The 25,752-nt window shown below is 40.8% G+C and overlaps 1 protein-coding gene across 9 annotated transcripts in view; it reads left to right on the top strand.

The window, feature by feature from the left end:
* LOC138759600 (septin-9-like) overlaps nucleotides 1-25,752 on the top strand; it is a 234,000-nt gene that overhangs the window by 33,538 nt on the left and 174,710 nt on the right. For 4 of the 9 annotated variants that reach the window (XM_069930297.1, XM_069930298.1, XM_069930307.1 and 1 more), the window contains one exon: nucleotides 8,131-8,187. The exons of 2 other annotated variants lie outside the window; for them this stretch is intronic. In XM_069930297.1, coding sequence (XP_069786398.1) covers nucleotides 8,131-8,187 — 57 coding nt within the window. Of the gene's footprint in view, nucleotides 1-7,747; nucleotides 7,934-8,130; nucleotides 8,188-13,831; nucleotides 13,920-25,752 lie in introns of those variants that run through there. 3 more of the 9 variants (XM_069930306.1, XM_069930296.1, XM_069930303.1) reach the window with 3 other exon arrangements.

Raw genomic sequence — 25,752 nt, 5'->3', positions numbered from 1 at the left:
CAGGAACAACATCACCACTTGAAATGAATGCAAGAGGTAAATGGAATTATATGATGGAAGATTTCAGTCTTTAAAAAGTGGATCATGATGGAAAAATTAGGCAGGACATGAGGTAGAAATATCTGTAATTCTGTACAACAATGGTTCTTCATGCATGTGAATACCATGCTTTCTAAATATTTCCATTAGCAGGTCTGGGTAAAATCTTGAAATGGTGTGGCAAGAATTTTCTCCTACTGCCTTGAAGGTATCTCATTCCCCAGCAGTTCAGTTTTTTTGAGCCTGCAATGTAATTTTTTTAAATCCACTTCATGACTTCTACTGTTTTTAATTTCTCCCCTACTGCTTCCATTTTCTGGAAGACTAATTAGAACTGATTTTATGGTTAAAAAAAATTAGAAAAATCAGTTCATTTGATGCCTGCTCTGAACTGGATCGTGTGGATCAGGGGGCATCTGGGAAAAGAGTTATGACTGTGAGCCGTGGACTGATTACAGCTGCAGGAGTTATTGTTGTTGCTGCATTTTGGCTGTAACATCAAGACAAAGAAATGATGGAGATAAAGCATTTAATTTTAAAATTTGATTTGTCTGAGCATGGAGCATAGAATTTTGCCTTGAAGTAGCTCTAAATGAATCTTAACAAAGGAAATTAAAGAAAGCTTGTATGGGCCTTTCCTTGTACTGTTTGAAGTGCTTTTCTTTTGAAGAAGTTTGTGCAACTTAAGTGTGAGTCACCCAGTGATTCAACCATGTTCTTGCCACATTTTTGTACAGAAGAGATTTATTAAAAGAAAGATCTTAGTTTTGGTTTAAAATGCATTCTCTTTGAATTCTGCGGTCTCCATCCAGTGGCAAATTAAATATGTTTAATCCACATGGACTTCACTAAGAGGTTTCAACATGAAATACTTTTTTCCAACTTGTTTGCCAATTCCATTGGGTGAAATCTCTTGTCAACCCCTATTTGACCGTGCCAATGTTTTTTTAAACTATACAGTTTGATGTTTTATTTAGAGCAAAATGCTTGTGTAATGGTTGAAACTACAATCCAGATACAGGATTTGGAGGAGCTGGCTCGCAATTTTAGTTCTTCAGTCACTCTCTTGGTCTGTTTTTGACCACAATTGTTAGTAGATAGATATAACATTTAGACTTTTTGCCCCAGATATCAGATATCTGGTTGCAAGCCAATATTTTCTTAACCTATAGCATTCGTCAAAATTGCTTTGAGCAATGCCTGCTGTAATAGTTCCTCCAGAAATAATTTCATTCTTCCTCCCAAAAGTAAATGTAGCAAATGTTATTGTCGTCGTTCTTTATTCTTTCAGTTCAAATTTTGCCATAACCAAAATTAATCAAAAACTTGTAGTTTTAAAAATAATTGTCTAACTGTTTGCTTTTTTTTTCTCCAGCGAGTGGCAATTGAATCAGACATTGGAGCTGGCAGATGACCAGATTTCGTCAATTTGGCAGTCCACTCTGCATTCTGCTCTTTTCATGTATTTTTTTAAAAAAGTAACAAGGATTTTAGAAAATCTCTTGCAGAAATTACATTTTATATCTTTGGATAAAGGCCAACAAGATGGTAGGAAAATGTAGTGTATGTGAATATAATTGGATTGGATTTTTTTCACTCGCTGTTCTTCCCATGAGGCACCCAAAAAACTTTGAAGTACACAATGAATATTCAAGAAGCAGACATGTAGGATCATTTGTGCTGGAACTAGGCAATGCCATGCCGTCATTTTTTGTTTGCTGTGTATTAAACCATTTTTGCTTGATTATTAATGGTATGGTTTGTAAATAATTTTAAATCTTTGGAGCATGGAAGGAATGAATAGATGAGTTAGTTCCATTCTCAACAACTTCAACTCAGCTCTGCAATTTCTATGCTTTTTCCTTTCTCAAGTACCATCTTAGTTCCATGAGAAAGTGATTGAGTCTGCTTCCTCCACCCTTTCAAGGAATGAATCCTGGATCCATAGTATTGTTTTCACTCCCTGTGCTCCTGTTTCTCAGCCGATCCTCCCATTCTCATCCCTCTCTCTAAAAAGAGCAGGTTCTTGCTGTCTGCTTTTGGACCGCTTTTGATTTTTGAACATCCCCATCAAATTGCAGCTTAAATTTCCATTGTAAATCAGGGGTTGTGAGTTTGTCCTTTGCTGAGGCCTCGTTTCTGTGAGGGGCACTGGACAAAGTGGCGACTCTCCATCTTCCTTACTGTTGACAAAGTTAAAGAATTTCATCTGTTACATTCGAAATGTAGTATAACATGACAATAATTTTAAAAGTCATGCCTATGTGAAACAGTTATTTGTATTTCTCCACATTAGTACAGTAACCTATAAACAGTGAACACGTCCCATGCATTTCAGAAAAACTCCAATCTGCCAAAAATGTAATTTCAAAATAAAGAAATGGCCAATAGCAGAGTTCTTGTAACAGTGTGGAGTATACTGTAAACTCTACTGGATATAAAGCATTAATTGAGTCTCTAAACTAAGCTGAAATATAACCCAAACAATGGTTTTCTTGTCAACATTTGACACATCTCTTGTGTGTATTTGTCACAAAAGATCAAGTATGGTGGGAAAGGTTCGACTGTGAACAGATTAGCAGGTTTTATCTAGCATTCCATAGAGTTGTGCAAAGAGCACAATTTACATTGTAAAGAGTTGCAATGGAAAGAAAGACCAATCAGCATTAAACAAGACGCTGTGATGGGGTTATTCATGAACCTGATGGATGCAGGGAAGAAATTCTTTTGGCCTGTTTGGGGCTTGCTTCACTTTTTTCAGCTTTCTTTCTGATGGGAGGTGTGAAAAGAGAGTGTCTCCAGGGTGTGGTTGGTTTTTCAGTCTGTTGGCTGGAGGTTAGATGGAGTGCATTGATGGGAGGGAAGTTTTTATATTTTGGGCTGCATTCACTTCCTTCTGCAGCTTCTGATTTTGAGCAGAGCAGCTCCCATTACCATGCATCCAGCAAGAATGAGGAAGTTGTTGAGGGACAGGGGGGCATGCTAAATTCCTTAGACTCCTGAGGGACATTGTTGTGCTTTCAATGTGCTTGTCCAAGGTCAGATCATTGGAGATATTTGTTCAAAAGTTCTTGAAGCTATCTTCTTTTTTCACAGGGAAATGGACTCTCCTCCCTATTGTGAAGTCAATGAGCAACTCATTCACTTTATCGAGATTACGAGAATGATTGTTAGCTGAGCAGTATGCCATTAGATGTTCAATTTGTTTCCTGTATTCTGTCTCATTATTTGATGCCTGTCACACTTCTGAGGTGTCACTGGGAAATTTAAAGCTGGAGTTAGAATAATCTTTCACCATTCAGTTGTGGGTGTCCTCCATTCTGGAGATGCGACCTACCCAGCGCAGTTGGATCATGGATTCGATGCTGTTGGCCTCTGCCATTTCGAGTACTTCGATGTTAGGGATGAAGTCGCTCCAATGAATGTTGAGGATGGAGCGGAGACAACGCTGGTGGAAGCGTTCTAGGAGCCGTAGGTGATGCCGGTAGAGGACCCATGATTCGGAGCCAAACAGGAGTGTGGGTATGACAACGGCACTGTATACGCTTATCTTTGTGAGGTATTTGCCTTGGCGAGTCTGTTGTCTATCTCGTTGTTATCATTAAGCGTATACAGAGCCGTTGTCATACCCACACTCCTGTTCGGCTCCGAATCATGGGTCCTCTACCGGCATCACCTACGGCTCCTAGAACGCTTCCACCAGCGTTGTCTCCGCTCCATCCTCAACATTCATTGGAGCGACTTCATCCCTAACATCGAAGTACTTGAGATGGCAGAGGCCGACAGCATCGAATCCACGCTGTTGAAGATCCAACTGCGCTGGGTAGGTCACGTCTCCAGAATGGAGGACCATCGCCTTCCCAAGATCGTGTTCTATGGCGAGCTCTCCACTGGGCACCATGACAGAGGTGCACCAAAGAAGAGGTACAAGGACTGCCTAAAGAAATCTCTTGGTGCCTGCCCCATTGACCACCGCCAGTGGGCTGATCTCGCCTCAAACCGTGCATCTTGGCGCCTCACAGTTCGGCGGGCAGCAACCTCCTTTGAAGAAGACTGCAGAGCCCACCTCACTGACAAAAGACAAAGGAGGAAAAACCCAACACCCAAGCCCAACCCACCAATTTTCCCTTGCAACCGCTGCAACCGTGTCTGCCTGTCCTGCATCAGACTTGTCAGCCACAAATGAGCCTGCAGCTAACGTGGACATTACCCCTCCATAAATCTTCGTCCGCGAAGCCAAGCCAAAGAAGAAGATCATTGAGTAATGCAGGTCATGGAGGAGAGTTACAGTGTGTTTGACAAGAAGTCAAGGTTCCTGTTGCAGAGAAGGGTCCTGACATCTGAATGCTGTAAAAACACAATGCTGGAGAAACTCCGTTGAGAAATGAGTTTGCCTGAGACTATGGAATTGACAGCGGAGCTTTAGCCCATGAGCTGTAATCTCACAATGGTGTCCTTAGCATCTAGGTTTTCAACAGCTGAGCAGAGAGCAAGAGTGTTGGTATGTGCTGTAGATCTATTTGGCCAGAAGGCAAATTGAATTAGGTTCCCTGAATTGAGGTTAAGGTTATTGTTAATGTGGATGTCATGTCCTTATTGACTCCACGTTTAAAGTGAACATTGAACATGTTTAACTCATCAGAATGGGTTGAACTGTTGTATCCGTGCTGTTGTATTTTGTGACAGCATACATGCCCTACCTTACTCATTGTGTACTTGGGTTTGCTGCGGTCGGTCTTCATGGTTACATATAGTTCATGGTGTACACAAGCCAAAACCAATGCACATGTACCACCGAGTGCGAACTAAAGATGGGTCCTTATGAACATTTCATTTCATTTCCTTTCCTCCTTGGGATGTTTTACTTGCCCTTAGTTGTGTATGTTTATTGGTTTAATCTTCCCTTGACAATGTTTGCATTCTCTACAATTGAAGGAGCACTTTGATCCTGAATCCTTCCACTGCCATCAGGACTTGGATACATCGCTAAAAACCTCAAATCCTCCCTTCTGTGCCATATCTCCAGCCATAGAGCAGAGTCTCAGATTAGTCATTGTAGAGCTCGTCGAAAGAACCAAAGACTTGTTGATCCAAACCAAGGCTTTTATTAGCAAAAGACAGGAGGTCTTCACAGGTGGCCAACCAGTCCGGAATGATCCGACCTGGCTCGGGACACAACCCTTTAAGGCCCAGACAGTAGGCGTGGCTAAGCTCTCAGCCAATCGGTGTAAGCACAGTCCAGATACTGGAACTATATACACTGGTGATAGGTCTGTCCTATCACAGGTCAATTGCAACTTTTCCAGACATGAGTAAATCCAAAAGAATTTTCACCTCTGTTCAAACCCTTAACTTGCTCTGAAAGACCTTTTACGTTTTCAGGTCGTCAAGTTTATTGTCATCTAATTGTACAAGTACAACCTGATGAAACAACGTTCTTCGGTCCTCATTGCAAAACATGCAGACACCTAACTAGACACAACACACAGACAAACAATACATTTGAAGGGCAAGTATTTCATCCATGCACATAAATAAATATTGTTTTGTCCATCTGAGAGTCTCGGATGGTAAGAGTGAGCAGTTCCTTTGGTCATTCAGCATCTCACTGCCCGTGAGAAGAAGCAGTTCCTCAGCCTGGGGGTTGCTCTCTCTGATATTCCTGCATCTCTTTCCCGATGGGAGCAGCTGAAAGATGCTATGTGCAGGGTGAAAGGGTCCTCAATCTTTTCAAAGATCCTGGTTGATCACCTCAATGGGAGGGAGACTCCTATGATCCTCTCTGACCTCCGATCCATTTCTCTGCAGGAACTGTACCCCACTGGGCTTCAGGCAGCCAGGACACTCTCGATACAGCTCCTATAGAAGGTTGACATGATGGTGGCCGGTAGCCTTGCCCGCTTCAGTCTTCTCAGGAAGTGCAGTCACTGTTGCGCCTTCCTGACTAGTGAGGAGATGTCGAGTGTCCATGATAGGTCACTAATTAAGTGAACTCCAAGGAACGATGCTCTCCACTCTCTCCACTACAGAGTTGTTGATGTGTAGTGGAGGGTGGTCATTCCTGGTCCTGCTGAAGTCCACGATCTTCTCCATCTTGTCCACATTGATACTAAGGTTTTACTCTAGCACCATTTCATGGGATTTTCCACCTCTTCTCTGTAGTGTGGCTCATGGTTGTTGCTGATGAGGCCAACGACTGTTGTGTCATCGACAAACTCTGTTGGAACTGGATCTGTTGATGAAGTCAGAGATCAGTAGCGTGAACAGAAGCAGGATGATCACATAGCCCTGAGATGTGCCAGTGATCAGTGTGACGGTACTCTATATTCTGCTACTGGCCCAGACACACTGTGGTCTTTCTGTTAGGAGGCCCAGGATCTAGTTACAGAGAGGGGTGTTGAGTCCCAGCGAGGACAGCTTCTCCACCAGCCTCTGGGGAATTAGTGTATTAAACGCTGAGCTGAAGTCAATGAACTGCAGCCTGGTCTTTGAGGTATAGTTCTCCAGGAGAGCCAGGATGGACTGAAGGCACAAGGCTATGGTATCGTCTGTGGAACGGTTTCTTCTGTAGGTGAATTGAAATGGGTCCAACATCTCTGGGTTGTGTGCTTTGATGCGTTCCATTACGAAACGCTTGAAGCATTTCATAATGGTGGAGGTCAGTGCCACAGGGCTGTAGTCATTGAGGCCTGTTATTTTTCCCCTCTTGAGGGCTGGAATGATGGTGCCTGTCTTGAACAATAGACTGCTGCTGTGAGGTGTTGAAGATGTCTGTGAAAATCTCTGTCAATTGGTTTGAGCAGACAGACCTTCAGTACCTGACCAGGTATGTGTCTGGTCCCGCCTTGTGTGGCTTCACCTTGGATAGGGTTCTCCTCACCTTGGTCATGGCTCAGCATTTATTTTCTGATTTAATTGATCCTTGTGGTTCATTGCTTGCTCTCAAGATTCACAAACTTGCTATGGTTACTCTTGTATCCTGTTTAAAGGAACAATGTGCCATTCAGAGCTTTCAAACACGGCCTCTAATGGTCCTTGTTACCACTAATAATTGTAATTCCTTGAGCCAGTTTTCATGGACAGTGTGGATCTCCAAGTTAATAGCTGTGGTTAGTTGCTGTTTACCTTCATTCTTAGCATTTTGAACCTTTCGGGGTCTTTTGTGTAGATAGTAAACTGGTTCTATGCTTGCCTTTTTATCTAATCTTCCAACAGCAGTAAAGATAAAGAAATGGGTGGTTGTACGTTCCTCTTTCTGCAGCTGTCTAAACCAGACACGCAAGCAGCAAGTGAATGTGCGCGATCTATTGATCTTTATTGACAACTTCAGTATAAACAATAGGAATCCTGGTCAGAATTTTTGCAACCAATTTTATGGTTAATCGCGCTTCAATGTTTTGACATGATGTTCGAACCCCATTGTAAACCTATTTGCAATGAATTTATATTTATATTTCATACAATTTAAATTTCTTTAGATTTTTGTGACCTATTCACTTCTCAGCAACCAAAAATGTTTGGAAGGCAGAAGTCAAGAATCTAGTAATTGGAGAGGGGAGTAAACAAAAAAAAGGCTCGTCAGCGGCTTTCCTTTGTAAGAGTTTGAGGAGATTTGGTCTGTCATCAAAAACTTGCACAGATGTACTGTGGAGAGCATTCTATCTGGTACAGGGGTGCCAACAGTCTGGACAAAAAAAACTCCAGAGGGTGGTTAACTCGGCCTGCAACATCACAGACACCAGACTTCACTCCATTGAGGACATCTACATGAGGTGGTTTCTTAAAAAAGCAGCTTCTATCCTCAAAGACCCCACTACCCAGGCCACACTCTCTTCACTCTGCTATCATCAGGAAAAGGTACAAGAGCCTGAAGGCGAGCACTCAACAACACAAGGTCAGCTTACTGAATAATCAGTGAAGTACAGACACTGCCATATTTTGTCTTTTTCTCTTGAAGTATTTTTATTTATTTTGTAAGGTGGTTCATATAAATGTTAACACTATTGATGCTGTTGTGAGGCAGTGAATTTTGTGACACATTCTGATTCTCAATTGACATGTTGCTAATTGTATGTTTTATCATTGTTTTAGGAATGACACGGACTCCTAGTGGAAAATTGAGAAGGACTGCTGATGTCAACATTCCAAGTAAGTAACTATATGATCAGCAATGTTGTCGAGAACATTGACATCAAAGAGCATATGCAATTGCTTGGCCTATACTGCATAGCAATGACTATTAATGCCAATGTTTGCTTCACGTCATCCATCTAATTCCACCAGGGTGTCTCGGTTGTGGGAAAGACTTTCTATTTAAAAAGTCAACCAAAAATCAAATAGTGAATCGAATGGAAGCTTTTCCATTTCAGTTGATGAGAATGTGAAACTTACCATTGCGATGAGTGAGGCCAATAGCACAGTTGGTTTGAGAGGAGCTAAATAAGCTGGAACAAGAAGTGTACTGATTGAGTGGAAGTTTGACGTGAAACAAACATTGGCATTAATAGTCATTGCTATGCAGTATAGGCCAAGCAATTGCATATAATCTCACAAAGTGATTCTAAGATGGCAGTGATGTGCACTTCATTGTTTGCAGTTTGCAGGATTTTCTCGGTATTTAATGTAGTTTTTTTAGGGTTAATTTGTAACAATAGCTTCCTTACTTAGCTCAATGAGTACACTGTCACAGCAGAATTATATCGAGTCTAATTCAGTAATGCACATAGTAATAACAATGAGTTAGAAAAACAGAAGCAAGCTTTCAAGCATGACTGTCCAAGGAGATGATGTCGCCCACAATGAGGCTCGTCTGCTTCGACACACTTCCTGATGAGAACCAGGATAAATTTTATAATTTACATTAATACTGAAGACTTGGGAGTAAATGTTTCTTGAGACAAAGCAGCAAATGGACTAAAATGAAGTAACAACCAGTTTACACTCTAACCAGTCTTTTAGATTCTGATGGTTCAGTGGAGTTGTTATTTTGCAATAATGACCATGGCCAATTCAAATCTATTGTTTCTTTGTCCTGTCACTGAACCACTTTGTTGACCTCCACCTGCATACTCTAAAGAATGAGAGAGAATGCTTTGATCTATTGTGATTGTACCAAAGGTTACAGCCAGAATCTCTTGGCTCAGACCTAGTCGAGGATGTTCTGCGGTTGCAAGTGTATAACTTTCAGATCTGAGAATCTTAAATCCATGCTACAAAATGAAATGTTGCTGCTTCATTATTTTTCCCTTGGAGCAAGGAAGAATAACTACACACATAAAAGTGGTCAGATAGATTGTGATGCTAAGCAAGTGGCAGCATGAAGATATTGGGCAAATCTTGAAGGGTGGAGAGTAAGGGAAAATCTAGGGCAGCTTAAAGCGTGACTTTGTCGGACTTTAGCCGCTTTCAGGTGGCCAGAATACCCGACTGTAAAACCGTCTATTCTACCCCAATGCGGCTCTCGGGTGGCCATCTGAAAATGGAGAACCTGGCCAAGAGGAGCAGTTACCCAACCCTCTCCCAGCTCGGAGAATCCCCCGTTGCACCTGAAAGCAGCACCAGGCAAAGCGGCTGGCAGCTTTCAGGTGCCTAGCAGTCCCGCTGCCTGATAATCCCCCGGCGAGCCCCAGCCCTGACATCCTGTGCCGGCCACCCCAGCACTGACGTCCTGTGCCCACCGTCTCAGCCCTGTAGTCCCACGCTGGGGGGCTGTCAGGCAGTGAGATGGGGGCTGTCGGGAGAAGGCGAGCTGTCAGACGGATGCCCCGACTCTGGAGCTGGCATTTGCTCCGCGGCACCTCTCCTCACTTTGGATCTTTCAGGTGACAGAACACCACCTTCAACGCTGCCAACTGAAAGGCTCTTCGCAGACACCCGCAGCCACCCCAGAGCTGCGTTCTCCAGGCGATTCCACCTGAAAGCGACTTTTGAGAAGCAAATGTAACAGTTTCAGAACTGAACGATGGTGATCCGACTGCATTTTTTGAGATTTCTTACACTCCACTTTTGAATGTTTGCATTATAAAGTTACAGATGTGAATTTTGTACTTTGTTGTGACACTCTAAAATAATTCAACCAGAATCATCTTAAATTCCTTCTGCTTTATTTAGATTTTACTTTGTCTTTGTTGTTTGGTGTAGAATGGAGCTTTTAATTTCCTCCTGATCTATGTGCACATTATTCCTGTTTAGTTGGAGATTAATTATTAAAATTAACGTAAGTCTCTAACTCATTTCTGAAGCAGAATGATTTTCATTAACTGTAAATTCAAACTCACTGCTCTGAATTGCATAATTCTGAGTATTTAAGTTAAAGGCTTGGTCAGTCTTTCTCCCCATGAAATCCTCCTCACTTGACATTTTAAATTCCACAAACTGCCCAGATGTCCAAAAGACCATCTCCAGACTGGGAGAAAACTTCTGGTTATTGTTTAGTATTTGGACTAGAAGCACTGATCCTTTGGCAACAACTCTTTATTATGGCAAAAACTGTCTTTTCACTGACATTTCCTTGTGCATCTTGTAGGAAAATAAATTGCTGCATTTAACAATATAAATAAAGCAAAAGTACTTGGTTATCTGAAGTGCTTGTGTCCAAAATGAATAGATCTCGATTCAATGGGAAATTGCAGCCTGAATAAAACGAAGATTTTAAAATGGCAAAGAGGGAAAAGGTATCACACAAGAACTGCATTTTTTTTCCTTGTGTCTTGAAGCTTGAAATTGTTTTGTTTCAAATGGAAGCACTCGATTTTATCAAAAGTGTGAGGTAGAATGGAGGGACTGAGCTTGTTTACTGTAATTGGATATGTTTTGTTTCATAGAAGAACAAAATGCATTCTACTCGTGAGACATGTATTGTTGTCCAAACCGCACCTGGCTGGTCAGCAATATATGAAGTAGGGATTTTATTCTAGTGAGAATAACAGGTCAATTTGATGAATTATCTTGTAACAAGGAAACCAACAAGTATGGGAGCTAACTATTTTACTGCAATTTTCATTGTATGTTTACCAGAATATCTTGCAGTATGGATCGCTCCATAAAACCTACAAATGCACAGGCAAAGCTAGGACCCATGCGGGTATCCAAGGCTACTCCTTTGATTTGAAGGAAATGGGAATTGTCAAAGGAGATGTTATTTAGAGTGAGAAAAAATTCTGTCAGGCAGTGGAGGGTGGTGATGGAGGTTGACTGAATGGGTCTCTTGTCCAGAAAGAAAAAAAGTGCTTTGAGACCTTCTACATGGGGGATGGAGGTGTCGAGGGAATAGACATCCATAGTGAAAATGAGGCAGTGTAGTTCAGGGAATTTGAAGTCATTGCTAAGATGGAGGGCGTATGAGGTATCGCGGATGTCGGTGGGAGAGATTGGACCACTGGAGAAAAGATAGTCAAGATAAGATGCAACTAGTTTGATGGGCAAGAGCAGGCAGAAACAATGGGTCTACCTGGATGATTAGGATTATGTATCTTAGGTAAAAGGTAAAATGAGGCAGTGCAGGGATGGGAAACAGTGAGTTTGGAGGCCATGGGAGGGAGGCCCTCCAGTTAATACTGTTAGGTTGTCATATTCTGCTCCTCTCCTATAAGCTATTGATGTCTTTTTCCTTGAACATCAACTCTTGACTATTCTTTGCAAGTTACTGTCCCATTTCCCAATCTCTCTTCTTTTCAAAGCTCTTTAAATAGGTTGTGGCCTCTCAGGTCCATGCTTGTTCTTCCTATGAACTTTCTTCTGAAGTTTCTGCCTCTTTGAAATGTACCTGATAGATTCTGTGTCGGTTAATGCACAAAAGTGCTGGGGCATCAATGGGAGGCAAAAATATATAACCAACATTTCAGGCCCATTTCTGTGCTGAGATCATTTTGAAAGTCACAAAATGCCATCTTGATGCTGGCATATTGTTCCACCCCCTCACTGCTCCCTTTTCCCTGCATTCCTCATCAGACCTACACCCCTTCCATTCCATTCTCTTGATCCAACTCATTGTCATGCTTTCAGCCGCAAAAGCTCTAGGCACTGGATTTCTCCACTACAATCTCTCTCCTTTTATCAAATTCCTTTAACCTTCAACCTTATTTTTGGTCATTTTCATTGAATTTTCTTAAGAGGCTCATCAAATTCTGTCATATTATTTAAGGTGCCTTTTTGCAAGTTGTTGTCATTTCCATAAGTTGGGCTGAATCTCAGTGAAGTTCAATCTTCTCGCTTTAAAAGGAAGAATATAATTTACAAAGGAATATGTGTACAGGCATGTATCTGAGCTCTTTTTGGAGGAGATTTCCAGAGATGAACAAAGCAAAAGTTTCAATGATGTGCTTGAAGGTTCATTGAAGAAGTATAACGTCCCCACAGAATCTCAATGTAGAGAAGGAGCATTTGGAATGGTATTGAGAACCTGGAGACAGTGTGCATCAGGACCACACAGCAATCCTCCACAAATGGCAGAAGATCACATATAACCATATAACCATTTCACCTCAAACTGCCCAGTTAATCACCACCTGCCCAGCTGTGGAAGAGTCTGTGGTTTCCCATAATGGCCTAATTAAATAAGTGAGAACTCACAAAACTGGAGGGGAAGTAAGTCCTCCTCTATTCCAAGGGACTGCCTAATAAAAAGACGATGGTTGTGACCTAAGTCTTCTGTCAACAAGTATTCCTACTTCCTATGAGAAATTAAGTTAAATTGATCAATTGTGCAATCAGAGTGGTTAAGCTTGAATGATACAAATTTTTATCATGAGTAAATGATTAGCGAGGTGGTCAGCGCAACACTGTAACAGTGACAGGAACCCAGGTTCAAATCTGGCGCTGTCTGTAAGGAGTTTCTAGGTTCTTCCCATGTCTGCATGGCTTTCCTCCAGCTCAAATGTACTGGGGTTGTTGGTTAATTAGGTGGCACAGACCTGTGGGCTGAACAGGCCTCTTACCGTGCTGTCCATCCAAAATTGGATAATAATTGTTGGTCCCATAATGATGTGACAGTTGATCTATCTGATAAAGGAGCATGGTAAATAGCATTAACTTTGATCTCTTCATTAGTCTTGCATACATTACAATTTTGGCAGTGTTCTTTGTTTTCTATATAGTGTCTTAATTCGCAAGACATTTCAGCTCAGTTTCCAAGCATTTTATTGGTTGCTTTTTCACTTGTCATTCTGTCATCTATCTGTATTGAAACCATTCTAATGCATATGTTTTGTGATCCTGGAACTGGCTTGTCTGTAATCAGAAAGTGATATGAATTGGATTAAAATTTCAAGTGCTGAGAATAATACATTTCAATTTAATTGAAAGCTGCATTGTACAGTAACTTAAACTTTGAAGTATTTAGCAATGGCTTTGAATGACTCATGATATTTCATGAAAGTTTCTTCCACTATGTTGGAGCCAGTATCATTCTCCTCACTTTTTATTCACTCTGTTATTCTGCTTTGGGTCTAAAAGGGATTAACTTGATCTTTCTAGATCAATGCTACCAGGGTATTGCAAACAAATGTTGAGGTAAAAGTTTTTTTAAACTCCTGTCTAAAATTAATTTTAAATCATTTGTTTTCTGTGATTATCAGTAGAATTGTACAGATGTATATTTAGGAAGCACAGTTGCCGCCTCCTGGTAGGTTATTTTAAGCTTATGAATGTAGTCACGTGCTCCGTTTTTAAGCCACAAGCTGACAATGCTTCTTCAGTGTGTGATACAAACATATGATCAGCACATGGTAATGTGGTAATATGGTGCATTCATGATTGCACAGATTGAAGAAATTGTATCAGGCAGGCACTTGTAGAAAAGCAGCTCCTGATACGATAAATTGTGCGCTGTGGATACCACTAAATGCTGTTTCTTGTACTTATGGATAAAGTCAGAATTTCAGGTACGTTACAGAACTTTAATTTTTTTTAAAAGTTGGTGCTTACTGTGAACTGTGTAAACTGTTCCTTTTGAGGTTTGCATTTTTTTTCTGGCCAAGATTCCTTTTCCTGGGCAGACAGTGTCTGTCTTTCATTTAGCTTTCCTAGTAGAATTATCAGCTATGAATCTACAAAAAAATCTTCAGTTTATTAAAATAACAAGCATTTTTGTTGCTGTCCAGTGTTTCTAATTATCAAATCTTTTTTCAACACCACTCACACGTTAAATCTCGAAGTGAATCTCTTTCTAAACTGTTGCAATTTACAGTGGGGGCAGGCAGGAATGTGTGGCTCAGAATTCTGCCTCCGATCCACTACTGCAATTTCTTCAAGTTACTGTGAAAATAAAATTGCCTTTTTATTCTGCACTGACTGACATTTTTTCTTTAGAAAAGTAGATATGTGGTTTGCACCACAAATAGAAGAGTGTTCCAAATAAGGCAGAGCTGATCAGGAATGCTGAGCAGCCAAATGAAAGGTCGGGTTGCAGTTTTTTGGAAAATATTTAATGTGAACCATTTCATAAAAAGTAAATCCAATTTGTTGACACTTTTTTTTCTCTTTTTCAACTGGAATTCCCTTATTTTAAAAATTAATGATATTGTTATATGCAGATTACTAAAAATTTGATATTATTACACTTGACATAGGGAGGTCACCATAAATCTTTTATTGTCATTTAATGTTAAGATATTCTGTAGATATTAATTGCCAATGCCGAAAATGACGGTTAAATACAACTGAAAATGTTTAATCACATGGAGCATTTTGCCAAAAAAAAACTTCTTTGGAATGAATACTCAGTTAACATTGAGAGGAGTCAATGCTGGCAAATCTGTAATAAGACGGTTTTATGAACAAGGAGTGATGAGGAAACATGTAACTGCAAAGATGAAGTTTTGGGTCAGAAACAGCCTTCAAATTGATACAATTCGTCAACAATCTCCTTGCTTTGATCACCATGTTTTCTGTTTACTCCTGTTCTTACCTTTTGTCTTGTTGTCTTCTTTACCTCACTGTTCTTGTCAATTTCCAATTTGTTAAAAGTTACATATTATAAAATAATAGAGTCTTGTAATTAAATTAACTATATAATTACATATATATTCTAGTAGTTTTATTCAATAAACTACTGATTACTCTTTGTGGATAATCTTACTTTGTGGATTATCACCTTGTCGTGGTGGAGAAGCTTGTGTGGTCCTGAGATCCCAAGAGTGATGCTGGCTGGAGCTATGCTCCTGGTAGGGCCACCCCTGGTGGTAAGGTTGAGGGTGATGTCCCTGACAAACAACAATCCAACCAAGACCTCAATGGTGGAACAGGTGGATGAACTCAATGGCTGCGAAGGTGGACGAAGGCTGCAATAAATCCATCAGCTCCAGTCGACGTGGTTTTCATGCCACTGGAACGAGTTGGTTGATCTGTGAAGTATTGTTGCTTCTTGGAGGCAACATCAAGTCCCCATTAAACAAATACACACACACGGGTGTCTTTGATCTGTGGGCCACTTTCCAAGATTGGAGTCGTAAGCCACTTGAGAGCCCATAGGAATGAAGACCATCATCTTTGACCTCAAGGGATAGCTACGGCGACTACTGTGGATGGCGCTGAGCCTCACATACATGGATTGTCTTGAAGAGAGAGCAGCAAAGCATAAAGCTGACACCTCGTACTTCCCAATGGATATAGAAAATGGGAGTTGTTATCAATTCTATAACTCATCATCATATTCTTGTCATACCACATACTCCATCTTCTCCAGTTAATGATATCATCCAACATTTTCGCATGAGATCATTGCCTGCTTAACTCTCATGGGTATCAGTTATTTTCCTTATGTAATTTTGACTTCACAATTGACCTCCTGGATACAGGGATATCTATTTTAAATTTGAAAACCTGTTCAACATTATGCTTAATTGAATTAGGAAATTTAGACATTTTCATAACAGAAATGGACACATCAACTACCAGAGCAAATGTTAATAGCAGAAAATATTATGTTTAAGTGGTGCTTCAGTTGCTAAGAATTAACATCAAAATTGTTAGGTTTAAAGACCAGGAACCAAGTGGAATTCATTTGTTGCTTCCCTATTTGTATGGATTAGACACGAACAGACATCCTGGCAACACCAAAGAAAATCAATGAATATATAGCTTCTCTAATAATGCCATAAATGTTCCCATATAATACACTATAATAATGCACAGTAACTTGCTGCTTTTACATTTAAAATGCCTTTGCATTTCTTCTCAGTGATTTTGGGATATTAAAATTCTGTGATTTATGAGCTGTGGATAAATATGCTCCCAAACACATGCTAAACAGTCCTAAACATATGATAACCAAAAATGATTCCACTCAAAATCAATGCCATGGCAATACAATAAACCCCCTGGATCCGGCACCGATGGGGATTGATCGATGCCAGATAAGTGAATTTTCCAGTTGCTTGAGGCATGCGCAACTAATACATCTGCATTAAGAATAAACAGTTTAAGAGGTCATAAATACTAGACTGTACAGGTATTTACACAAATTAAACTTCACCTGCATGAATATAAAAACCTTAAAGCATTTTACTTTATTTTCAGACACATTTTTTGAAAATATTTAAATGTCACTTTATCTGCAGGTTCCTCCCCTCTCCCTCCACAGAGCCGCCTGAAAGACGAGCAATAACATTATAGATAATTACCTCCCCCCCCCAAGTTTACCAATAAAGCTTCTGACCAGGATGATGCTTTCGCAGCAAGGACCCTAATGACAAGCAGCATCAACCAGCCCTTCATCCTGGGCGGCCCCATTGCTGTTTCACACAACTTACAAGCAAAGCCCGACCAGGGCTCCCATCTTCACCAAAGGGTTATGTGTTACTTCAGAGAACATTTACAGTGTTAAACTTATTTTTTTTACCAAATATTTCAATCTTATTTATTTAATTTTAAAATATTTTTCTCATTTTTTTTGCCAGTTGCTTGAATTCCAGATACCAGGGGTTTACTGTATTTGGTAACTAAACCCATCCACATTATTTCAATGATCAGTAAAGTATACAATTATTTGTCACATGCAAACTTAAGATTGAGCTGTAAGGTAAAAATATCAAGTGGTTCTCCTTCAATCGCTGATTTTTTTTTTCCCAATGACTAATCAATTGTGGAGTATTTAATTTAAGAGATGTAGATGTGACTAATGAAACCATAATATTGGTCATGAATTTCCTCCAGAATGTAGGAGAGTCACTGCCTTAAAGCACCTGGATCTTTTTTTTTTTTTTAATTTTTTATTTTTCACACCATAAATCACAATAGCCATGATATACACTTTTTCTTTTCCACACATTTACAGTGACTTTTTCTCCCCCCCCCTCCCTCCTCCCAAGCCACCCCCCGCACCTGGATCTTTCTGATGAAGTACTGCTATCGCTCTGTTGGGTAGAGAGTTCCAAGTTCCACACTCCTTGATGACGAAGAGCTGGTGGCATACTTCCAAGTTGGAGTGAAATTGATCTTGAAAGTTATTGGATCTGTACTCAATGAAGCAAGCAGCAAACAGTTCATAACCCCTCATTTTTGCCTTGAAGATCAGATGTCAGATGAATGGACTTTCACAGAATTTGCTCTTATGGACTGTGCTTGTATCTGATGAAGTTGAATTTTCAGTTGATTGTAACATGCAGCATGTTAAAGACAGGATTTGGCAGTGACAAGGCGATTTGTTTGTCCCATAAACAAACCCAGAGTGCCAACTTTAAGGTGAGATGTTAAGGGGTAGAAGGCATTCAAGTCAAAGAAAGTACTCAGGTTGGTTGCAATCTGGAAGGTGCTTCATGAGAAATGGATGGAGCCAGGTTCTGTAACCAGCAGTTTAACTCAATGACTGGAAATGCTCTTGAATTACCAAGCCGTAGAAGGCAATGGATCAGTTGTTAAATGGAATAAGTATTGATTTGCCAAAGGGACTGTTTCTGTGTTTCTATCAGTCTAATTCTATGAATAAATACTGTATATGTTTAATTTCCTACTGATTTGCACCCATGGTATATTAATATCGGCAGAAAACAAAACACATTTCAATCATTTGGGTCATGATGCCACATGAGTGAACCATTGTTGTGATATTGAAAGCTCAACATCATTAAACAGGTGAAGAGCTCATACTATTTTTTTCAAACTTGCCTCAGATGATGCATGGCAAATGGTACATGGCCTTATGTCTACAGTGATGAAGTGTTTTTGGGAGATTGGTTATGAAGCAAATCAATCCCTACCTTCTAAATTACTTGGACTTACTTCAATTTGCCTCCTCCCCTCTCTCCTCCTCCTCCCCCCTCTCCTCCTTCCCCCTCCCGGCATATTTTGTTAATTTAATTTGACTCTTGTTGGAGGTGTATTTTACAGACCCGTTTTGACTGCAGTAAGTAAGGCTTCCTTTGCATCTGTACATTATATTTGTGTTCTATGATCCTGTAGAGCTCGTCAACAGAACCAAAGACTTGTTGATCCAAACCAAGGCTTTTATTAGCAAAAGACAGGAGTCTTCACAGGTGGCCGACCAGTCCGGAATGATCCGACCTGGCTAGGGACACAACCCTTTAAGGCCCAGACAGTAGGCGTGGCTAAGCTCTCGGCCAATCGCTGTAAGCACAGTCTAGATACTGTAACTATATACACTATATACATTGGTGATCGATCTGTACTATCACAGATACCATGCCACAGTATACCTCAGTCTTACAGACTGTAATTCAGTCTCCGTGTCCACAGCCTTCTGATGGACAGTGCTCATCTTGATCAAGTGATAAGTGACAATTGAGTCCACCCTTTTCTGTAAGCAATACCAGTATGAATTATGCTGTGGATTCAAGCTAGAATTGGTGGCCTAGGTGCTTAGACCAGTGTGTAGAGGGATATAGTAAGGAAAATGCGAATGAACATACATTTTTGTCAGAGCTGCAGCAATGGCAGTGCTGCCACTGGTGTGGACCTGGGAGAGTGGGGAGGAGTTCCACAGAATCCTACTGCCTGATGCTGATGACTCCGTAAAGGCTTTAAATGGTTTAAATGGAGCCGGTGGTGTTGTTCTTTAAATCTTACAACCACAGTGGTCTGTACCCAAGATGGTAATGCCTGTCCTGGGCAACATACCATACGGGGTGGCAGACTTTGAGGAGTAGCAGACTGACGAGGGGCAGCAAAAACAGGGAAAACGTGTCCTGTTGAGAAAGAGAAGCATAGGAGGTGACATTCCTCAGAAGGTGACCATGGCTGCAGACCAGCAAGGGGATCAGCAGCTGAAGGACCCACAGAAACACTTCACCTCGACATCCAGAGGACTTGTTTACTGCATCCGATGCTCCCTTTGTGGCATCTCTACATCGGAGAGACTGGTTGCAGACTGGGAGATCACTTTCTCAGTGCCTCTGCTCTGTTCACAACCACAACAACCTCCCAGTGGCCAACCATTTCAATTCTGGGTCACACTCCCACACTCACTTGTCTGTCCAAGGCCTTGTGTACTTGTCCCACCCTGACTACCTGCAAATTGGAGGAACAACACCTTACTTTCCTGCTGGGACCCCTCCAGCCACGTGGCATGAACATTGATGTAACTAAACCTGCTTGCTTTTTCTTCCCTGTTCCTTCCTTCCTTTCTCCACTTATCATCTCCTACCTTTGCCACCAACCCCCCTCCCCCAACCTACTCTTTTATTTGGACGTTTGTCAGCATTTTCTCAGACTTTGATGAGGGGTTCAAGCCCAAAGCCTTGGTTCTGTATCTCTGCCCTTGCTACATTATGGACACTGACCTGCTGAGCTTCTCCAGCAGATTGTGTGTGTGTTTTTACTTCAACCACAGTGTCCAGAATTTTTTGATTTACTGAGGGCTGCTTGCGACTTGATGACCTGAACTGGCTTTTCTCCAGCTGAATGCAAAGTGTCAGAGGTTATTGTTGTGACCCACAGACTGGCACAAAGAGCACTTTACATGATTTTCTTAAACCATGATGACTGCCCAGGCAACCAAAGCCATGCAGGGAACTAGATATCATTTTGAATGTAGTTTCTTTATGCTGACGTTTATTTTAAACTATTAATGACCAGACTGATGTAATTCATTCTGTCGAAAGTATGATGATACTATAAGTCTTATTTGCTGGAAAATGTCTGCCTAAGGTATTCTTATATTCTTCACCTTCCAGTATAACCATTCCTAGTACAGATGGTAGGTTTCTGTGAAGTAGGTGGCCATTATTGTTGTGTGATATCTTAACTTTGTATTAAATATCAAACTGAAAATTGGCAAGACAAAATATCAAGTCAATAGCCATGCTACTATTTAAATTTCCATAAAGATGCTCATCGAAAGTATTCAATTATGTTGCTCTTGAAAATGATCACTCTCAGCTTTCCTGGTGAGTTCTTGGCCATCCCAGTGAGTTCATTTTCTTCTCCTCTGTATCATTTAAGTTGAACTAATTGTTACATGCTAAACCTTTTAATGATTACGTTCTGAACCCGCTGAAGTTTACATCGAAGGGTCCTGGCAGGTCGTGAACTGTTAAGATTTTCTTTGGCAAAGATATTTCTCATGTGTTTTATTGGTGAAATGTGATTACGTTCTGAACCCGCTGAAGTTTACATCGAAGGGTCCTGGCAGGTCGTGAACTGTTAAGATTTTCTTTGGCAAAGATATTTCTCATGTGTTTTATTGGTGAAATGTGATTACGTTCTGAACCCGCTGAAGTTTACATCGAAGGGTCCTGGCAGGTCGTGCACTGTTAAGATTTTCTTTTGCAGAGATATTTCTCATGTGTTTTATTGGTGAAATGTGATTACGTTCTAAACCCGCTGAAGTTTACATCGAAGGGTCCTGGCAGGTCGTGCACTGTTAAGATTTTCTTTTGCAGAGATATTTCTCATGTGTTTTATTGGTGAAATGTGATTACGTTCTGAACCCGCTGAAGTTTACATCGAAGGGTCCTGGCAGGTCGTGCACTGTTAAGATTTTCTTTTGCAGAGATATTTCTCATGTGTTTTATTGGTGAAATGTGATTACGTTCTAAACCCGCTGAAGTTTACATCGAAGGGTCCTGGCAGGTCGTGCACTGTTAAGATTTTCTTTTGCAGAGATATTTCTCATGTGTTTTATTGGTGAAATGTGATTACGTTCTGAACCCGCTGAAGTTTACATCGAAGGGTCCTGGCAGGTCGTGCACTGTTAAGATTTTCTTTTGCAGAGATATTTCTCATGTGTTTTATTGGTGAAATGTGATTACGTTCTAAACCCGCTGAAGTTTACATCGAAGGGTCCTGGCAGGTCGTGCACTGTTAAGATTTTCTTTTGCAGAGATATTTCTCATGTGTTTTATTGGTGAAATGTGATTACGTTCTAAACCCGCTGAAGTTTACATCGAAGGGTCCTGGCAGGTCGTGCACTGTTAAGATTTTCTTTTGCAGAGATATTTCTCATGTGTTTTATTGGTGAAATGTGATTACGTTCTGAACCCGCTGAAGTTTACATCGAAGGGTCCTGGCAGGTCGTGCTCTGTTAAGATTTTCTTTTGCAGAGATATTTCTCATGTGTTTTATTGGTGAAATGTGATTACGTTCTGAACCCGCTGAAGTTTACATCGAAGGGTCCTGGCAGGTCGTGCACTGTTAAGATTTTCTTTTGCAGAGATATTTCTCATGTGTTTTATTGGTGAAATGTGATTACGTTCTGAACCCGCGGAAGTTTACATTGAAGGGTCCTGGCAGGTCGTGCACTGTTAAGATTTTCTTTTGCAGAGATATTTCTCATGTGTTTTATTGGTGAAATGTGATTACGTTCTGAACCCGCTGAAGTTTACATTGAAGGGTCCTGGCAGGTCGTGCACTGTTAAGATTTTTCTTTACATTTCTTTGGATATTTCTCATGTGTTTTATTGGTGAAATGTGATTACGTTCTGAACCCGCTGAAGTTTACATTGAAGGGTCCTGGCAGGTCGTGCACTGTTAAGATTTTTCTTTGCAGAGATATTTCTAATGTGTTTTATTGGTGAAATGTGATTCTTGAGTATGGAGGTGTGGTGAGACATGTCAATAAACACCTCCTGGGAGATCAACGCAAGTCAGCACAAGTTGTGGCAGAAATGCCAATGCAAATTTACCGTGCTGAACTGTTGCAGTCATTTAGCAAATCTTGTGTAGTTCTTTGTGTTTGAGGATGATCTATTTCTACTCCAATTTTGTGAATTCAGAAGTACTTAATAAAGGCAAATTGATAATCCAGCTTGTTCCTCAGTTGGTGGTGGACATATGGGTGGGTAGATAGATTGTGCGGTGGTCCACCTCCTTCTATTGTTTGTGCAAAACCACGGCATGCTGTGGTTTCATAGCCACAATTCTCCAAACCTCGTCCCAAATCTGCGTTTTCCACTTTTGAGTAAATGTGGACCAGAAATTCCATGGAGTCAGAAGGGATTTTTTTTGGGAGGGGGTGTGAGGTGAACTGAGCACATCATACAATCTTCCCTATGTCCGCTATTTGTCCTATGAGTGTCCTTTGATCAAATATGTGCCTGGGCACTGGCAAAGTGAACATTTTTCTAATTGCAGGCTGCAGGAGCGTTCACTGAGTGTACTAAAATAATATTTAAAATTAGTTGTTGTTCAGTCATGTTTCATGAATGTGCTGAATGATCATTGGAACAGATGAGGTCTAAAGTAAAGAGGAATGTTAGAACCATTCCTAAACTGAACATTAGCAAAGCTCAGTCGTCAGTGATACAATCTATAAATGACAAAGTTAGTAGTTGAGGTGTGGATCATCGATGTAAGATGCAGAACATTTCCTCAGATCACCTTTTTAATTTAAATTCCCTTTCCTTTTAACTGCCCACCTTTTTATCTATTCTGAAATGCCGGCCGGTGAGCAGGTCTTTGAGATGGTATCTGGAGCTGGTGCTGGTCAAGGTCACTATCGTTTCAAGGTCTTCTGATTGACTGAATTTGTTAAAAATTTAACTCTCCTTTCTCATATTAGTGTTGAAATGTGAAGCAAATGAAAATTTCCGAACTCTTGGATTATTTAATTTCCATTCGAACTCTTGGATTATTTAGTTTCCATTCAACCATTGGAATTCATTTATAGATGCCAAATTGTTAATTGCCATGAAATTATAAAATTATAAAATTTGTTGCTTCGTGGCGGCAGTATTGTGCAGAACAAGGTGCATAAGGACTATAAAGTACATTTCTGTAAAAACAAGATTTAAAAAAAAATAAATAGTGCAAAAAAAGGGAGAAGTGAGGTCACATCCATATTTTCATTGTTTGATCAGAAACCTGGTGGCAGGGGAAGAAGCAATCTTCCCACCCAGGCCTTGTGGTTTTCCCTCAATTCTCGCCTACATACTTTCCTGCTTTGGAAGTAGTTTCTCCTCATTTCTCAACAACAAAAATATTCTCCTCTTAACCTGCGCTGCTTTAAGCGTGGCTGCAACATTTCTGACCTCTTCAGATCAGTGTAACTTGCACATTCCGAGGACTATTCAGAGCATCGTTCTGAATGATCACTCATTCACACTGCACTTTCTCTAGTTCACATATTTCCTAAATTCTGGATCCAGAACCGAACAGCATCCTCCACTGGAAATGTTTGCCCCGGCACCAATTCAGCATTTGATTGAATGTGTCTTCAGAACTTGCAATGACCTGCTCACCGGCCGGCATTTCAGAATAGATAAAAAGGTGGGCAGTTAAAAGGAAAGGGAATTTAAATTAAAAAGGTGAATAGAAGTCACAGTTACCCCCTTCGTTTGACTCGGCAAAGAAGTGGAAATCAAAGAAAATGCAAATGCTGGAAGTCTGAAATAAAATGTTGGAAATACTCAGCAGGTCAGTCTGTTAGAAGAGAAATGGGTAGAACATCCCTTCTCTCCCTTCCCCCCCCCCCCACCCCCCCACCCGCCTATGTATTTAAGAAGGAGAAGCAGAGGAGTTTACCATACAGGATGCTGATAACAGTGGGGGACCAGCAAGGGGCTCAATGGCTGGGGTCCCACACAGACTGTGGGCAACTTGCAGTTGGGGGACATGCTGCAGGGTATTGGAGGCTGACTTCTAGGAACCAGGTATTGGAACCGAGATTCAGGAAGGTGCTGAGGGAATGAAGTGTCTACAAAAGGCTTTGGGTTCCGAAGGCTTCCTGATTGTGTCGGGGTTAGGATCTGGAGCCCAGGCTGCCAATGGATCAAACCGGAGTCTATGTAGCTGCAAAGGCTGCCCGAGCGATGGAGCGAATTTGCAGACACTGAAAGACTCTGAAGGCGCTCTCTTTTGCTTCTTGTACTGTAAAGGGCGCCAGATCTTCATCTGCCTTGCGGCAGGAGAAGACATTTTGTGTAATATTACATGGACAAGTAAAGGAATCTTGAAATAGAGCTAATATTTTGGGTCAAAATCCTTTGTTAAAACAGTTCTGATGGATGTCCTGATGAAAGGTCTTCAAATGGAAATATTTGCTTCATTTTTCTTCCCACTGATGTGTCTTGGCACATAGACTATTTCAAGCACAAAGGAAAATGGTTTAGGGAGTTCAGACATCTCAGCCTGAGGGCATATTTACTGCCAATTGTAAAGTCTCTTTAGATCATGGAGGAAGTCTTTCTGACCTGTGGCAAGATTATTTGTGGACTGGTTATCATCAGTTCTGCATTTCCTCTTTTAGCAGCTCAGTTCAGTTGGCCTTCGGTGCTCTCTGTGTGGAGATGTTTTTACTGATCACATGGGTTTCCTCCCATATTTCAAAGAAATATAGGCTGGTAAATTGTCTGCTATAAGTTACCCCAATGAGTATTTGAGTGGTTGAATCAGGAGGAGTAGATGGATTTTAAGAAAAGGGATCAGAAGGGAAATTAGTGAAGGATTGTTCTTTGAGCTGGCAATGTCAAGAGTCTGAATGATCACCTCCTGTCATAAGTAACTATAGAAAATTAAAGGTCAACACACCATCTGTACCACACAAGGATGGGGGCAATTACCATATCCAAAACAAAATCTACAGTTTATTCTTGAAATCACCAAGTTGCCATCACCAAATACTCAACCTTTAAACATTTGGGTGTTGTGGGAAACATCCAAATGGATAAGCTACATTCAAGAACAGATCAAGGGCTCAGTGAGTGTCTGATCACCAAACTGCTGAAGCCTTTCCACCGATTACAATGTGCGTGTAATGGGAATTTACTCCACTTTTTTGGATAAGAGCAGTTCCAATATTCAAGAAAAGTGACATCTTCTCGAACAAAGCTTGCTTGACGCTCCACTATGATAGCTGCTGTCTGTCTGCTCACAAAATCCACAGGAGCAACTTTCCAAAGCTGTTTTGAAGGCACCTCCAAAATACGTAAGGGGCACAGTTGAGGACAAAGAGGACACTACCATCTGCAGTTTCCCCTCAAAATCACCAACCAACCTGACTTGGAAGTAGATTGGTGATCTTCTATCATTATCCAATACAAATTGCTGAAACCTATGGGCTTTCACTGTATATATAGTAAAGTTGTTAGAGGAGTTAGCTCATCACCACTTGCTGAAGGATCATTAGGTATGGGCATTAGATGTGAGCAGGAGGTATTTATATTGCAGGAGAGATTTTAACTATATCTTTGTTTATTTATCATCTGATTGGACAAGTACAACTCAATAAAACAGCATTCCCTGCTCCTTGCTGCAAAAACAGGCAAATCTCACACCTCATCTTCCGACTGGGCACCTTCCAACTGGATGGCATTAATATTGAAT

The sequence above is a fragment of the Narcine bancroftii genome, chromosome 3 (assembly GCF_036971445.1).
Source record: "Narcine bancroftii isolate sNarBan1 chromosome 3, sNarBan1.hap1, whole genome shotgun sequence".
Taxonomy (NCBI): domain Eukaryota; kingdom Metazoa; phylum Chordata; class Chondrichthyes; order Torpediniformes; family Narcinidae; genus Narcine; species Narcine bancroftii.
This window is presented reverse-complemented; position numbering and strand designations above follow the sequence as displayed.